The sequence below is a fragment of the Hipposideros armiger genome, unplaced genomic scaffold, assembly GCF_001890085.2.
Source record: "Hipposideros armiger isolate ML-2016 unplaced genomic scaffold, ASM189008v1 scaffold_35, whole genome shotgun sequence".
NCBI lineage: Eukaryota > Metazoa > Chordata > Mammalia > Chiroptera > Hipposideridae > Hipposideros > Hipposideros armiger.
The window spans coordinates 242,493-259,926 of NW_017731385.1; the positions used below are offsets into that span (position 1 = coordinate 242,493).

At 40.4% G+C, this 17,434-nt stretch overlaps 1 protein-coding gene across 3 annotated transcripts in view; it reads left to right on the forward strand.

Moving 5' to 3' along the window:
* LOC109380374 (chromodomain-helicase-DNA-binding protein 2) overlaps positions 1-17,434 on the forward strand; it is a 60,794-nt gene continuing 43,360 nt past the window's right edge. Inside the window, exons 1-2 of one of the 3 annotated variants that reach the window (XM_019637857.1) lie at positions 1-582; positions 921-1,053. In XM_019637857.1, coding sequence (XP_019493402.1) covers positions 992-1,053 — 62 coding nt within the window. In that variant the 5' untranslated portion in view covers positions 1-582; positions 921-991. Of the gene's footprint in view, positions 583-920; positions 1,054-4,272; positions 4,695-17,434 lie in introns of those variants that run through there. The other 2 variants (XM_019637855.1, XM_019637856.1) reach the window with 2 other exon arrangements.

Consider the following 17,434-nt stretch of genomic DNA (forward strand, 5'->3'; position numbering starts at 1 on the left):
GGTGGAGATGAAGGGGTGGGTCTATGGTACATCACCTGAGTTGTGGGGTAAATGTAGAGAGTGTCAATCAAAGGCAGAGCTCTCAGAGCTGGGAAGGAGGCTCTAGATGGCGGCTGTGCCTTAGAGAGAGCGCGCTCTGCTCCCTGCCTTCGCCTCACTTTACGCAACTTTCCCTAACTTTCGGGCAGCCTCAGGGGGCCCCCGCAGCCCCCTGCCTCTCCTAGTGACTTACTGGGGTCGATTCGAACGTTTTTAAGGGAGAAAAGCAGCTTTTAGGAGCTTTCTTTTCGTGCCTTGTTGGAAAGAAGCAGCCGTACAGAGAGCCCAGGTCGTTGTTTTTTCCAGCTTAGAAGCCATGGCGCACCTCCATTTTTGTGCGCTCTCCTAATGAGGTTTTTTTCTTCCGTACCCGTTTTAGTATTAATTGTTGCTTTATTTTTTTTGACCATTTAACACATTTGAGGATTATTTTATTTATTTTTGGTTTTTTGACGGAGAATTTTGTTTGGATTTTTAATTATTTGGGACCTGATATTTTTCTACTAGATAGGACTCTTGCTTTGGACATACTACATGGATCAGGTAAGTTCATGATCCTTAGTGATAATTTAAAAGATTTATGTGTTAAAGTTTGCTTTATTTCTTGTAAATATGAGAAATTCCTGGATGACGCAATAAGATACAGAGATTGTTATTTGTATCCAGTGTGTTACTTTGAGAAACTTTCCTTATTGATAGTGATGATTCCCCCTGTTTGGTTTAACGTGTTTTGTTTTTTTTTAAAGGAAAAAATAGAAATATTATGTTTTTTGGTGCTTACCGCTGTTGTATTACTATCGTTACATGGTCAGGACTTTGTTCCTGATAATAAAAACCATCGATAGAAGCTGGGACCTTACCTTTCTTTCAACTTTTGACAGTAAATACCTGGGCACAGGACTTCAAAGCAAACACAGATTCCCCCTTCCCCTTAATATTTAAGAATTAAAAGATGATGAGAAATAAGGACAAAAGCCAAGAGGAGGACAGTTCGCCACACAGCAATGCATCGAGGTATGAGCTATCAACTTTATTCCTTTTTTCTTTTTTGGGGGGAAACCTTAGCTTACATTGTTTACCTTGACAGACAAGGATAGCTGTCTGTGTTATTTTAAGTATTTTACTAATTTGGATTCGTTTTTTAAAGCGTGACCTTGAGATTGCTAATATGCCACACCCTAATTTTTTGGTAGCAATTTATGAAAGTTGAGTTGACTTAAGGCCTCTTACAGCAGCCTAAAGGTAAGGTACCTTTATTCAAAGGGGCCTTTTTTGTAAACTACAGTTTTTCTGTCAATAAATTACAGTTTTTAGGTTTTTGTGCTGTAGAAAAATGACCTTGTCGGTTTAGCCATTGCTGCATTGCACCATTTTACATACAAGGCAAATTTTTTCTTTGAAGAATCTATGATACCCAAACTTGTAACTGAAGGCCACAGAGGAGCCTTGTGGTAGTAAATTATAGTAAATAGACATTTGAGAAAGTTATATGAATGAAAAAATGTACATTTTAAAATGAAATTGCAAAAAGGACCCTTTGACTGATGCCTCTCAGTTTATATTTTTATTTGATTCTATATTTCTTTTGATAACTCTTGACATTTTAGGAAAATTTGATAGTATTTAACAAAATTTTTACTTGACGGTTACAGTGCCTGCGTTTATGAAATTAAACCTGTGTTCCCAGAAATCCTGGAATACTCTTAATAATACTTCTGTTTTGTGTTGTTATCGTGATTATGATTGTATATTTTACATTTAACACATTTTAAGGTTTACATTTGTATGTTTATATTCAGACAATGCTTCCTGGTTGGTAGATGTAGTAGGATCTTATCCTGGTACTTTAGTTGTAACTGCTTTAAATTTATTGATTTATTTCGACAGTGTCTCCTGGAATGCTTTATCTTCTGAAGCTTACAAATGTACTGTTCAAATCATTTGTTTCACGGTTGTTGGAGTACCTTATTAGTGACTAAGTAATAAAGCCTCTGATGTTTTCTTGTATGATCTGTATATTAATTTTTTAAAGTATGAATGCATTTCTTGATGTGTGTTCTTATAACTTGTCATGTTATAAATTTTAAATCATGCAGTTAACAAGAATGTGATTGAAATATGGTTTTCCCACTTTTGCCTTTTTATAATTTTACATAACATAATTTCCTATTAGATTAGTGAATATGAAAGTTAAATGTGGTTTATTACAAATGTTGATCATTTGTAGCATTAGACTTAAAGTATTTTGACCCTTGCTTTCAAAAATACCTTTCCACATTCTTTTGCAAATTGAGTTGTCACACAGTTTGGACTGCTGCTGTATTTGAACTGAAATGCCTAGGTTAGATTTAGGACAGAAAACTTCTACTAACCCTAAACTGATTTTTCTGAAAAGTAATAGCGATTTGAAGAAATAGGAATCCCCACATTTATTTGACATATTTTTAAAGATTCCGGACCTAAAATTGTTACTCCCTTTAGTGTATGATTTGCATAGTCTCACATGGCTTTTGGCTTTCTTATGCAAGGTTTGTGGTTAACATTGATCAAACTCTGCTTTCTAATTTAAAAACTCAAGCAGTGTTGCTGTTTTAATTATTTACTGTCACCTGGAAAACTACTTCGAAGCTGTCATGCATTTGCCTATCGCATTGTTAAGAAGCATGCACTATGCATTTAAATGCATTTTGTCAAGTATATTTTGATTCATGTACCTGATGAATGGCCAAAAATATTTGAGAGACTCCTTGAAGAGATGATGGAGTTTTTTAAAGTACTGTTGCCCTAAATTGCATACTTTAACACATGTACATAATTATGACATCACTTTTAAAATTGTAAAGCTAAAGGTTATTAATGGTGTTTTATTGTAGATAAATGTTATTTTTATTTTTAGTGAGCTAAAATTAAGGAGACTGGCCCTAACTCGTACTTGGTTCCTTAATCCATCAGAATTTCTCCGTTCAGGACCTGTTTCTATGGCACAAAGTCTAGTGTTCAGGGAGTACAAAAATCACTTTTCACAGCCTGAGCCACAGTAGAGGAAGGGAGGAGTTTGCAGGTCAAGTAGTAAACTTTTGGTCTGAGGATTACTTTAGGATCTGAAAGGGTTGAGTGCAAGTTGAGGTAAACCTGGTATTTTCCTGTTTTTGGAAATAATGCAATACTAGTGATTATGTAAGTTTGTTATTCCTGTATTGTGAAGTTGATATTTAAGTATGTTACACTTTGTATACCATGATTTCTGAAGAGTAAAAAGTTCACTTTCAAAGGATTTTTCAAGTATTTGGTATGTGTGATGCTTCTAACTATTTAAAACAAACTTTTAGTGATGGACCTGTATAGAAACATATTCCACACACTTAACTAATTTACATTTTGGGGTAACTTCAGTAATAAAGAATGGAAACAGAGATGGGAATCAGGATGGAACTGTGCACACAAAGAGTTAGTTGTGTGTGCTAGGGCTCCGCCTTTGCAATTTATGTTAAGAACTGAAACAGTTTATTCAATTTGTGTCCAAATCATCTGCTGTTGAACCAGATTTATTTTGATCACCTGAGGTGCGGTGAAAATCATCTGCTTTTTAATCAGGCTTTTAGCAGTTATTCTAAAAGCCTAGGGGAGTTTAGAAATGGTATAATGCAATTGCTTGTGGACTGGAAAAGACAGTTTTTTAAGTGGCAGCCATTTTATGACACTGATAATTCCTACGAATCGGGAGTTTTGAAAAGACTGGAAAATAAAGCGAATTGAATCCTGAAATACCAAAACCTCGCTTTTCTCCCCCTCTCTTCTTTTTTGGTTCTCTGGTGCTAAAATAAAGGGCAGCTCGGTAGTTAGCGCTGACAGCAGCTCTGTGAGCCCCTGGCATCTTGGTGCAGGTCCAGCTTAGTCACAAAATGGCTGTTCCTTTGTGCCGCAGCGCTGACAGACATACTGCATTGCACTGTGTACTCGCCAAACAGCAGGAAGTTGCCGTGCCGAGTTCAAAGGCCGGCCGGCGCCGGCGCCGAGAGATGATTGGCTGTATGCGCGCCTGGTAACAGCAGGTCAACAGCGGCAGCCTTCGTGCGGGCCCCGCCCCGTGACGTCAGACGTCTGCCGAGCAGACGCAGTGACGTTGAGCTGCGTGCGCAGCCCGGGTGCTTTCTCCGCCTTGCTTAGCCGCTGGCCTGCTGGGAGGGGGAAAGTGAAGGGAGGGGAGCTGTACGGGACTTTCCGGCGGCGGCCACTTCCCAGAACGATTTTGCTCCTGGGAGTATCCTCCGCCCTTCCCTGTATTGGTCTACACCCTACAGCACATTCCTTTGCCTTTCTCTGGGAATGACTTTCCTCTTTGAGAAACGGCTTCCCTTTTTGCAGAAAGTAAAAGGTGCAGATCGGAAACCTTCAGATAGAAAACGTAACGGGTCTTTTTTTTTCGTTTTCTGTTCATGTGAGGAGATCAGTGAGTTGAATTTTGCTATCATTGACCCAAACCATTTCTCTGTCAGAAGAGATACTTTTATTTAAGTTGAAACGTCATAACGTGTTAGAGCTGTTGTTTAATACATGGCTCATAGATCAAGGGAAGATTATTTGAATTTGTCTCCATGCATTTTTACTTGGTACCATACGTTTTCTGAATTGGCATTTGATGGAGAAAAATTCAGGTCAGTATGTGTAGAGTAATTTATTTTTAAGATTAATAACGGGATAGTTAAGTAGAAAATATGATTTTATTCAGTAACTAAATATTAGGTTAACTTTAAAAAACAATATAATACAGCATTTGGTACCTATTACTATGCAAACAAGTTGGAAAACAACTCTTCAGGTGTTAATAATGTTTGTTAAGGAAATGTGACTCCCCAAACTTAGCTGATAGAATCACTTGGCAAAATCGTGGGAAACATCTTAGATCTCCCAATCTGGAAATTTTAATTTCCTGATAAACTTATTAGAATACTGTGGCGATGCTCATTGTCTGCCTTGTTTGGAAACCTTTGCAAAGGTTAAAAAAAAATCATTGTTTATCAATGATTCAGTCAAAAGTAATTAAGCATGAAGGAAAGGCTATATTATTGTTTTTCTGTTTGCCGGACAAAAAGTTTTTTCCTACATTATTGGAGTATTTTTAGAGTAACGGAAGTGAATTGTCATGTAGCTGGCCATTGTTCAGGAATTTTCTTATTGAGTAAAATATGTTATTTCAGAAGAGCTTTGGTCCTTCTGAGTGTAGGTAGAGATGTTTACCTGGGCATATCTTAAGTTTCCAAATAAAGTTTATCAAAGTTGAAATTCACTATAAGGTTTTGTAGGTCAGTTTTGGTTCTTTAGGAAGAGTTCTTTGGATAGTTTTTGGCAACTTCAAGTGAAACTGGGTTTTCCATTTGTTTTATAGACTTACTCATCCAAGAGTCTGTAACTGATATTTAAAAATTACATAGTCAAATTATATATGACACATTTTAACAGCCTTAGAAACAAATATTTGTAGAACTTGATCATTAACTGGTATTTCTAAGTTCTTCAGGTACATGTAAAGCAACAAGAACAAAGTTTTTTTCCCTGTTTATTGAGATTGTTTAATTGTATTAAAATTTTTGTATTTGCCAAATGCCCTTAAATTTCTAAAAGTGGGATACAATTAAGTAGCAGTGCAGTCATGTTCCAGGATCTAGACTACTTTGAAGGTGCTTTAGACCAAAATAGATATTATTACTATGTGAGCTAAAATGTATATTATAGCAATTCATCTATGAAATGTTTGCATGCCGTTTGAGCCAATTAACTTTTTTAAAGAACCAAAGTATTACATGTGTTTATTGAACGTTCTCTGGGTTTTCTCCTGTCTGTGCATAATGGAAAGTATTGATCTCTCGGATTCTTGCTTTGAAAATTTCCAGTTTCCTATTGATAGTTGGCTCTTTGAAGATTTACATCTTTTGTAAAGATTCAGTCATCACAGGAAGGTGGGCAAACTATTTGATAAGGAATTTTGTTTGTACAAGTTCAGCAGGTTATTTCTTGAGATGTGAATCTGGAAGTTTAGTTCAATTTTACCTGACAGTAGCTAACAGATTTAAGACTTAGTGTGCCCCCGCCCCATACAATCCCCTTGGAATTGCAAGAGATACCTCCTGAGGCCACCTCAGATTTCCAAATTCCAGTCATTTCTCCCATAAAAGGTGGTACAGTAACTTGTGCCTGACATAAAAGTTGAGTGACTGCTCTGTGTGACATCCAGTAATCTTTTTAAAAGATCTTAGTTTTTTTTCCAAAAACCTTAGAACTCAGTTGGCCTTCTTAATAAAGGGGAGTCACTTTAGCAAAGAAACGTTTTTAAATCATCCAAGTTATTTTATATACAAATAAAAATAACCATGTTGGTTTCTCCTGGGTGCTTCTTATAGGTGACCCTCTTGCATCCCAGCCTATATGAGCTTTGAAGTCAAATGTATACCTCAGCAGCATTGCCTATTACTACTTGTTTTGGAACTTGAGTGCTACTAGTGTAAAGCCGGAACAGCAAAAGTTGACTCCATCATCAAATGCCAGGGTCTATCGTGTTTTGTAATCAGTAATTTAGCACAGTGTTGGAAGACACTATTAAATGTCTGTTAGGACCTTCCTACTTAGCCTAAACGTGAACTGATAGGGGAGGTACTATACTGTCTATTTTTGAGTGCGGTTTATGAGGTGAGGGACAAGGCGTTGCTTTGGCATATAAATCATGGAGAACCGAGGTGTATGGAAGCCATCTATGCCATTCAAAACAGTTCCAGTTTAGCATTTTATTGTTAACACGTTCGATTTAAGGGTCACCATTTCTTGGTATTTCAGTGACTTCATCTGGACTGTATTTTTATACTGAAAACAAAGTATTTAAATTTACTTCACTGGAGAGTTCCCATAATTTGGGAAATAAGCGATCACCCTGATCTTCAGCGGGTGGAAGAAGCCCTGGGTAACACATCAGTCTAAGGCAGCGGTTCTCAACCTTTCACAGGGGTCGCCTAAGACCATCGGAGGTTAAGATGAAGCATTAGGAATAAAATAATATTACTAAGAGCTTACATTTGCGGAGCACTTTCTATGTACCAGGGTCTTTATTAAGCACTTTATAGGCATTATATTATTTAATCTTAATAACCTAAGGAAGATTACTGTCCACATTTTTAAAAACGAGCAAATTGCTTTTCAAATCCAACAATGAGTACTTCACTCATCTAAGTTGAGGGAAAAGCTTTCAGTACTAAAGTAAACACTGCACTGGTGTCTATTATGTACACAGCTCTTGCCAGGCACTGGGGGAACCGTTAAAAACATCACAAATCACAAATGAACTTATTAGAACTGAGTCCAAAGTATAAAATCAGGACTATCCTTAGACCAGTGGTTCTCACCCTGTAGGTCGCGACCCCTTTGGGGGTCAAACAACCCTTTCACAGGGGTCGCCGGGTACTTGTATGTGGGCGTATCTGCATGTGGGCCTGGAGACGGATAGAGGAGTGGTGTCTTGGTTCCTAAGACCATCGAAAATATGTGTCCTGCTCTCCCACAGGAGTCTGTTTAAGCCAGGTAGGAGAGTGGTTAAAATGATTTTAGTTAATTGAAAATGTTGGGTGTGTTTTGCAGTCNAGTCTAGTTGTGGAGGACGTTGCTTCACTGGCCCAAGTTGGCACCATCATTGCGCTCTTCCCCGGGCAAGGCAGATCAGTCGCCAACTTCTGGACGGCCGCTCACTGTGGCTGCTGGCCGCTCATGCTGGCTGCTGGCTACACACGGTAGCCCATGGCAACCCAGGGGCTGCAGCCTACGCCATCACTGGCGGCTCACGGGCAGCCCAGCTCCAGGTTGAGCTGTTTTTCAGCATTTTAGCTATAGAGGGCAGCGTCACTGGCCCTCATAGGTGGGATCTGAACCGGGGCCCTTTGGCGTCCCAAGCCAGCTCTTAACCAGTGCGCCACTCGGCCGGCCCGTGACTTTGGTTCTTTAAGTTGGTATTTGAAGATTTTCCATTTTCTTGTTGCAATGTTTTACATTTCATGGCATTTTATGGACCATGCTGTGGTTCTGTGTCAAAGTTGGTGGTGATTGCCAAAATACAATTCCAGCATTAATCTCTTGTCTGGAGTTCAGCATTGTAGCAGCAGTTAAAAAATGAAACCATTCATTTCAAAAGGATTTTGAGACGATTGCATATTATGTCAAAGTCAGGAAGTCCCCCTGTCCATGTCCTTTTCTAGAGTACCAGACACAGGAAAACGTGGAAGAAGACTGCTGAGCTCTCATGTCTATTGGGAAGGTTGACAAGTGACCAAATTAATTGTCTGGGATGGGACAAATGGGAGGCAAAGTTGCATAGATGTGAACAGCTGGGACTCTGGAGTCAGCCTTGTAGGGCAGGATGTGGTAAAAAGTGAGAGCCTTTGGGGCATGGGGGTTGGAGCTGGGGTTGAAAGAGGCTGCCTATTTTCAGTTCCCTGGGGGTAGTCACTGCTGTGACGATTGTGGAAATACCTAGTAGACACTGAATTTGAGATTGGAGAGCACAAAGGATTTTTTCCTAGAGGTCATACCCGAGGCTTCAAGAATCAGGTGTTTCGCTTGCTACGTGAGCAGAGGTTGGAGGTGAGCAGTACTAGGGCTTACTCTGCTCTGCAAGTGGGTTAGCATGGCTGCAGCAGTGGGGGCGAGGGGAAGGAATGATGAAATGATGTGTCTTGGGAAGTTGGCGGAGGCCAGGTTTCATACAGTCTGTGGAAGTTGGATGTTACCAGTGACCATGCCTAGGGTGGCTGGGAGCAGGTGGGCAGCCCTGGCTCCCTAATCTTCAGGCCTCTCCAAGCCACGGACCTCTTTGGCAATGCACGTGCAGCTTCCGGGTCATCCCTCAAGCCCTTTCAAGCGGACTGCCCTTTTAGATCCCTTATAAGGAAATTCTGGAGCTGTCTCTACCTTCCTGCCTATGAGCAAATGGTGGAAGCCAAACTATTAATATAATTCCAACTAGCGCCTTGAGCTGTGTGGTACTGACTCACTCATGGGTGGTAGCTGGGAAGAACTTTGTGTTAGAAGGGGAATTGGAGCTGGGATGTGAAATTCTAAAATGTCTGTTTGGGTAAGGCGTTGACATTTATAGAGTGCTGCCTTCATAGCTGTCATTTGATGCTCGCATGACTACAGATATTGTCATAGAGGGTGGCACAGGCAAGAGGTGATCTAGAGCTGAGACCCAAGCCTGGATGCCAGAGCCTGTGCTTTTTAACTGTGCCATCCAGCCTTCCTCTTGCCTGGTGACTGCCTTCTGATTGGTCACAGGTTGAGAGCAAGTGACTTCAGATGCCTTAGTCAGCTGGAGTAGTCAGCTTCTATGTAAAGGACCAAGGAGTCAGTAAGTATAACGAGACCTTGACATTGGTGAGTCACTGTTCTAGGGATGCCTGACTGGTTCAACTCGGATTAGATTTCTTTTCTGAGGCTCTTAAGAATATGTGCTTTAGGGCTGGCCGAGTGGCGCGTTGGTTAAGAACTGGCTTGGGACGCCAAAGGGCCCCTGTTCGGATCCCACATATGAGGGCCAGTGACACTGCCCTCTACAGCTAAGATGCTGAACAACAGCTCAACCTGGAGCTNGCGCCACTCGGCCGGCCCTAAAAATCCCAGATTTGACTTGATTCCCTTTAATTTATTTTTGCATTGTATTTCCCTTGTATCGATCAATTAAAACTTATAAAATGTTTTTCCAACTTAGATTCTGAGTAATTTTCAGATAGCTATTTTTCAGAGGTTTCTGTATGTATGGTGGATAATCATTCCTTGAAAATTGTTTTTTTAATTGCCTTATAACTTAATGCCACTGGAAATCAGGTAATATTATTACTTCATTGTTTAGGTGAAAGTTTAGTAACAGGATTTCTCGCCTACTAACTCCATTTGACCCTTTTTTGTCAGTCTTGTGGACTTTCCACAGCTTCCACTCTTTTTTTTTTTTAGCTGAGCCATCCTGCTACCTGTTGGCAGCTCAGCGGCTGCTCAGTTCGGGCTGGACTCGAACCGCTGTTGCTCAGAGCTCAGACTCTTGAGCGAGCTCTTAACCAACTGAGCCACTCGGCCGGCCCCACAGCTTCCACTCTTAAGTCAGCATTGCAAAGAACAATTTAGCATTCATAGTGTTTGACATTATAATTAGGCGTTAATAGCCATTCTGCATAATATTTCAAGAAATATCCTGTCATTTGAGGGAATAATTATACTGTCAGTGCTTTAAAGGTATTTATAATTTTTTAAAAAAAATACGGTTTTTCATTTCACCACTTAAGAACTTGTCTGTCCATCTAGGAGAAGTAGCAAATTAATTGAGTTTTCCCTTTATTAAGGCTTTTAAAAAAATACTTTCCCCCCTGAATATTGTTTAAAGTCTTAATAAAGCTGACTTGTTGGTTTCAAAAATAATTAAACACTTAGCCTTAATTCTTATTTAAATCTTTAGCTCATATGTGTAGGATTGGGGGTATTTACATCCTTTGCCTCGAATTTGACTCTTTTGGGTAGATTTGTTGTGCACCATTTTAAACGTTAAAAAGATGAATACTTACATAATGAAAAACTATGAACTTACCACTTAGCTTCAGTCATAAAATGTCACCACTATCATTCCCTGATCACATCTGCCTCCCTCAGCCCCATTAGGTAAATACAATTGTGAATTTGCTGTTTATCCTTTCTTGGGTTTGATTTTCATGGTTATTAATTTTTTTTCTAGAAATTACACAAGTAGTTCATGGAATCCACTGGTATATTTCAAGTAATACGTCCAATACAGTGAACTGCTGTTAGCAATTTGTTGATTAAAATGATTTATGCACATAGGTGCTGGTAGAAACACGGCTTTGCTTTTTTTTTTTGCAAGATTTATTTTTTTAAATTGGGAAATTGGGGGAGGGGAGCAGTGTTGGGGAATTGGGAAAGGGGAATAAACAAATCGCTGTCCTTTTGTTCTTCAGTCCAGTTGTGGAGGACGTCGCTTCACTGGCTCATGTTGGTATTATCATTGCGCTTTTCCCAGGTGAGGCAGATCGGTCGCCGGCCACTAGATGGCCACTCATGGCAGCTCTTGGCAGCTCACGCCGTCTGCCAGCCACTCACGGTAGCTCATGGCAGCCCAGCTCCAGGTCGAGCTGTTGTTCACCATCTTAGCTGTAAAGGGCACAGCGTCACTTGTCTTAATGTGGGATTCGAACCGGGGCTCTGCTGCAGAGCTGGTGTCCCAAGCCAGCTCTTAACCAACGTGTCACTTGTCTGGTCCACGGCCGTGTTTTTTTACTTAAAAGGTATTGTATGCATTGTGACATTTCTAGAGGGCGCACACTCCTGCACAAACAAATACAGAGCTACACAGGAAGGTATATACAAAGCTTTTATAGTTTTTTTTTTTTTAAAGATTTTTATTGGGGAATTGGGGGGGATGGGAACAGTGCTGGGGAATTGGGGGGGAAGGGGAACAGACAAGTTGCTGTTGTTTTGTTCTTCAGTCTAGTTGTGGAGGACGTTGCTTCACTGGCCCAAGTTGGCACCATCATTGCNCGAGGCAGATCAGTCGCCAGCTTCTGGACGGCCGCTCACACTGGCTGCTGGCCTCTCATGCTGGCTGCTGGCTACACACGGCAGCCCACGGCAACTCACTGCAGCAGGGGCTGCAGCCCATGCCGTCACTGGCGATCCACGGCAGCCCAGCTCCAGACTGAGCCGCTGCTCAGCATCCTAGCTGCAGAGGGCAGTGCCATTGGCCCTCATACATGGGATCTGAACTGGGGCCCTCGGGCGTCCCAAGCCAGCTTTTAACCAACGCGCCACTCAGCTGGCCCTATCCTAAGGACTTTCATTGAAAGAAACCAGAAACTTAAAATTACAGTGCATTGTGTGATTGATGCCAGAGACAAAATGCTGTTAAGGAGGCCATAATTTTACATCAAAAAGAGTCAAATTAAAAGGGAGCCCCTCAAGTGTTTCCCATGGGAGTAGTCTGAGACTAGGTGGGTGGGTATGTGGGAGGGAGAGGGGAGGCTCTGAAGAGCTAGGAAGAACTTTGTCCTTGTGCAGTTTAACTTTCTTGTGTGAAGATTGGGCTTTGCATCTCATTTGTTTCTTCTAAATTTAGTTTGCAAATAGGCCTTGCAACGGAATCACTGGAGAAGTCTAAAACACCAGGCCCATACCTGATTGGATTTTAGGAGTTAAGCAGTAGCAGGGAAGGGGACATGACCGATTGTCTGAAGCCCTCCAGGTTGGTTGGTTTTGTAGGCATGTCCTCTAGGGAAACTTCTTGAATGTGTTGTATGTGTCCCTTAGGAGAGTTAGAATTAAATAAAAAAATGCTTGAAGCAGGACATCTCCCGTGACAAAGGATTATTTAGCCAAAAACATCAGCAATGCCGCGCGTGAGAAACTGGTCTAAAACATCTTAGCAAAGTGCTTGCCACCATGAATGTTGGTTGTTTATTAAGAAAGTTGAGAGCCCCGCCTTTCCTGTTTCTTTTCTCAGGCCTGATCCAGGGACCCCACTTACTTCCTATGACACTGGGTGTAAGTGCTTTTTACTACTGAGGTTTAGCAGCGAGGCCTTAAATCTCCTTTGAACTTTTCGAGTTGCTCTCTTATAAAAGTCTAAAGATTACAGCCTGAAAGTTAATAAGGACAGACAAGCTGCAAAGGGCTGAAAGAAAGGAATTCCTGGTTCAACTAGTCCATCCATCCCTCAAGGTTCTAAATGGATGGGAGTACATCACTGGAGATGGTGGATGATAGGAAGAGCTCTTTTCCTCTTACCTGCGTTTTCCTGCTTAGTTGATTACATTCTAAGCTGCGTAGAAAGCTTGCCCTGCCCTTTGTATAATCCTTAATACATTGCCAGGTCTGAAGTGGATATGTAATGGTTACCCAGTTGTACCTTATCCAGGCTTTTTGCTATAACTCAATCTTCCCTAATGATATGTATGCCTGGGTGCCATTTGTTTGTACCTTAAACTGTTTAGGGCACTCAGATGTTTACTGGTTATTGGGGAGCAGAAATAGCATGATAAAGGCAACGTCTGCCTAGCACCAGTTGGGAATTTTAGAAATATGCTTATTTAAAGGTAGATTTTCCCCCCACTCTTTACCACTAGGAGGTGCTGAAGGGCCTTTTACCCCCCTGAAACTGTCAGCAGCATTTTTGTGTGCAGTTTTGTTACACATGTGCCTTTTTCTAGACAGGATCCATAGTGCTAACCAGTATCAGAGTAACTTCCAGAAGAACTGTCGAATCCTAGGAACGTCCACTCCTGAATACTGATCAATTCTACCATGTTAGAAACACAGCTCTATTTTGAGAAATTCAGAAAAATTTAAGTAATATGCTTAAAGTTTTAAACAAGTTACATACAGCTAAATTCCTCTTAACCCTTCTCCCTAGTCACTTGCATGAACTTGGCATGTAAAAACCTTGGGATTTTAAACACATATATGGTTCACATAATATATTTTGTGTTTTAAAAACATAATAGATTTGAAAATTGTCATGTTGATATTTACAGATTAATTCATCCCTAGTCTATTGTAGTTAATTGCATAGTATGGCTATTTCACATTTTATTTTTACATTTTTATACATGGACATTTAGATTGTTTTCTTTCTTTTTTTTTTTTTTTATCTTATGAGGAGAGATCTGAACAATTCTATAGTTCTTACCTCCTGTTGGATAATTTTTCTAGGTTCTATACCCACAGATTGAATTGCATGACTCACATGGATGTTTTGAGATTTACTGGATAATGTCAAGGTGCTTCCCAAAGCTTCTACTAATTACTTTTTCAACAATGGTATGAGTACTATTTTCCCTTCTTTCTCACCATCATTTACTATTAGCAGAATTTGAAATACCTGCAGAGCAGATGAGTGTAATAAAATTTGTTGTAATATACACTCCCCAAATTACCAGTGAGGTTTAATTACCTTTTCATAAGTTTATTGGCCATTTTGAATTTCTCTTCTGTAGTTGTATGACCATTTCTTTTGCCCAGTTTTCTATTGGATCTTTCTTTGATGTGTAATTCTTCATATGTTGTTCACATAAATGTTTTGTTGTATATCCATTGAAATTTCTTTTCTCAGTCTGTTTCTTGTCTTTTAACCTTGTTTATAGTGTGGCATAGTCTTCAGAATCATATGACAGGAGCCAGAGTTGGTGGAGGTCTTAAAAGATGTTTTCTTCCCCATCCTAAAACAAATAAAAAGGATTAGAAGTAATTGTGCATCAGCCTTGGGTGGCATAATAATCTGTTTAACTGAAACTTGCATGACTGGGTGGGACAGCAGTACCACTTAGAGGTTAAATAGTGTGGATTCCATAATCTAGACTGTGGGTGGGGATGGTGACATGGTGACATCATATACACACACTTGGGCTGAGCCACTTGTACAATAAGCATACTTTGTCTTTGTTGTAGGGATTAAAGGAGAATTTTTGCATATGCCTGATACATACGTGCTCCCTAAATATTAGCTATTCTATCATTGATAGAGCTTAGTCTGGATATAAGTTTTATGGAAGTCGAGTGAGATTGCTTTGCGTTTTTATTAGATTATGCTCTCACCACTACCATCACCAACAAAAGCATGCTCTGCAAGCAGTTCAGCCATTTTGTAAGTTTAGGAAAATAAACACTATCCAAGTGCTGAAATGGCAGCTCTTGGGCAGAGACTCCACAGACTTGCTCTTCGAAGTGTTGCTGTGCTGCTGTGCTGCCCTCTTGTGGTCGTCTGGGAAATGGTTAAAAGTTCTAAGTGGAACAATAGCTATTAATACTGTGTTTTTTTTTCCCCCAAAGTCTATTTGCAAGAAATACTTAATCACTCCATTTTGCCAACATCATACAGGATTTTAAAGAGATTCTTTGTTTTCACAAGTGGAAGCACGAGTGAAACTTTTTTCATAAACATTTATTTTTCTATTGGAATCTAAAAATCCCGGTTTTTTTTTTTNGTGTCCTGCTCTCCCACAGGAGTCTGTTTAAGCCAGGTAGGAGAGTGGTTAAAATGATTTTAGTTAATTGAAAATGTTGGGTGTGTTTTGCAGTCATTCCTCTCCTAGAATTCTTTTCAGAGAAAGCCAGCCTTTTGAAGGGAGCATATGATTCTTTCTGGACTAGAATAATCTCTTGTATGAGTCATAGCCCTACTGTTGGTAGGCACTCTGAGCAGACACCTTTTTCCTCCACTTACGGAGCTAGTAATTATTCTGGTTCATCCTCTGCCTCAGTTCCTCTCTCAAGCTGTGCAAGAGTGAATAGTGAATACCAAGGTGCAGTGTTATGTGGACATAAATGTAGCCGCAGTGCTGTTTACAACCAACGTTTAACTGCCTGTAGCTTTTAGTAATGAGTCTCCACTCTATATTTGGTTTAGCATAATGCCTACAATCCAGTGTATTATGTTAGAACTATAGTCTTAATATTTGTGTTTTTGGTTTCTCTCCCCCTTCCTTTCCTTTATAAGGTTTACATGTTTTAAAAGTTGTGTTAAAAAAGAAACAGACCCAAAATAGCGTCACTTGTGTGAAGGCCCACATCAGCAAACCAAGACCTAATATGTAACCTAATTACAGTTTCAACCTTCCTCAGGAATGTGGCTTTTCACCAGCCAACCTGGAATTTCCTGGTCAGCATTAGGAGGCCATCTGCTGATAGACCCCTTCAGTGCTCCTCAGGAGTGACCTTGCCTGAAACAATGGATTCCTAACTGATAATTTCCTTTTCCTGTTTACTTTCTCTTTTTGTTGTTGTTCCTATCAGGTCGTAGAGCTTCTAAAAATACCAGTGTCCAGCCCAGCCCCTGCGATGGAGTTACTTTTTAAAAGCTCTCCTTTGTCTTTCCATTGCTTGTCCCATTTTTTCTGTTCCTCTCTCAGGGCTGTTTTAACAGCAGCTTTAGTTTGGAGGTCTGGAAGCAGAGGGGGTGGGGTGATGCTAAGGCGAGTTGTACACTTGATGGAAGAGGAGTTTCTTCTGCATTTAGTGTCATGCTCCATCCAGCTGTACAGTACCTTTAAAATGTGTATGCTGATGGAAGTTTTCACCTCAGGGTGCTTTAGATTCTAGTGCTCTCTCTTCCTTTTTAGATATCTCCAAAACCTTGGATTCCAGAAGTAACTTAGAATGGTTAGTCCATTCAGAACTCCACTCCCTTTCTCTCTAGCTGATAAAGGTAACTGCCTAAAACCAAGGGCTGTATCAGTGGGTGTGGGCTGCGCCCTGGAGAAGTTACTCACAGTGGTGTTTGTCACTGTTGGTGGATTGTGAACTGTCACCAGCATTTAAAAAAGATTAGAATATGAAAATGAACCTCGGAACCACATTTTGTATGGGTTATTTGTTCAGTCCAGCTGGGCCAATAAATAATGTCTGTAGTCTTTCATTTTGGATTTTATCACGAGGGAGAATAGCATGTGGTGAACTGGATAGAAAAAGACCAGAGTAGATTTACATTTTGTTGAGTGCTGACTTTAGCAGGCAAAGGTTTTTTTAATGTAGATTTTATTTAATGGTAAGGTTAGTGTAGCAGAAACGCTTAGTGAGGGACCTCCGTAGGGGTAACCAGCTCTCAAGTTGACTGGCAGGGAGTGCTTTTCCTTTGCAGGTCTGTGGGTGGTCCTACACCCTGCTGAGCTCCCGTGATCCTGCCCATCCTCTTCCTTCAGTTGACTTATATACATCACAAAGATTTGTAGATACTAGTCAAATTGGTTTATGCTGGTCGTGCTTGACTTTTTTGCATTTCAGTTAAATACCAAACCAACAGGTGAAAAGTGGGAGAGATGTTTCAGCGAAAACCTAATTTTGATTGCTTTGGAAAGGTTTAATAATAGTTATTCATAGAGCCTACTGTGAGCCTGGAATGGGTTCTGAGTCCCTTCTGTGTGTTAATTTGTGTAACCCTCACAAATCAGTGAGGTATAATTATCACCCTTGTTCTGTAGATGAGAAAGCCAAGGCACAAGGTGGGGTAAATTGTAGAACTGAATTCAAATTGTAGAACTGAATTCAAACACTGGCGTTTGGCTCCAGAATCACTTATGCATCTTGTCAAAACTTGCTGTCAAATTAGATGGGTAAGAGGAAACTCGAAGAGATTGGGGAAGATAGTAAAAAATCTTGAATTATTCTGTCCTCTGCTTATCCTAAAGACTTCTTTTTTTTTTTTTTTTAAGATTTTTATTGGGGAATTGGGGGAAGGGGAACAGACAAGTTGCTGTCCTTTTGCTCCTCAGTCTAGCTGTGGAGGATGTTGCTTCACTGGCCCAAGTTGGCACCATCATTGCGCTCTTCCCGGGCGAGGCAGATCAGTCGCCAGCTTCTGGACGGCCGCTCA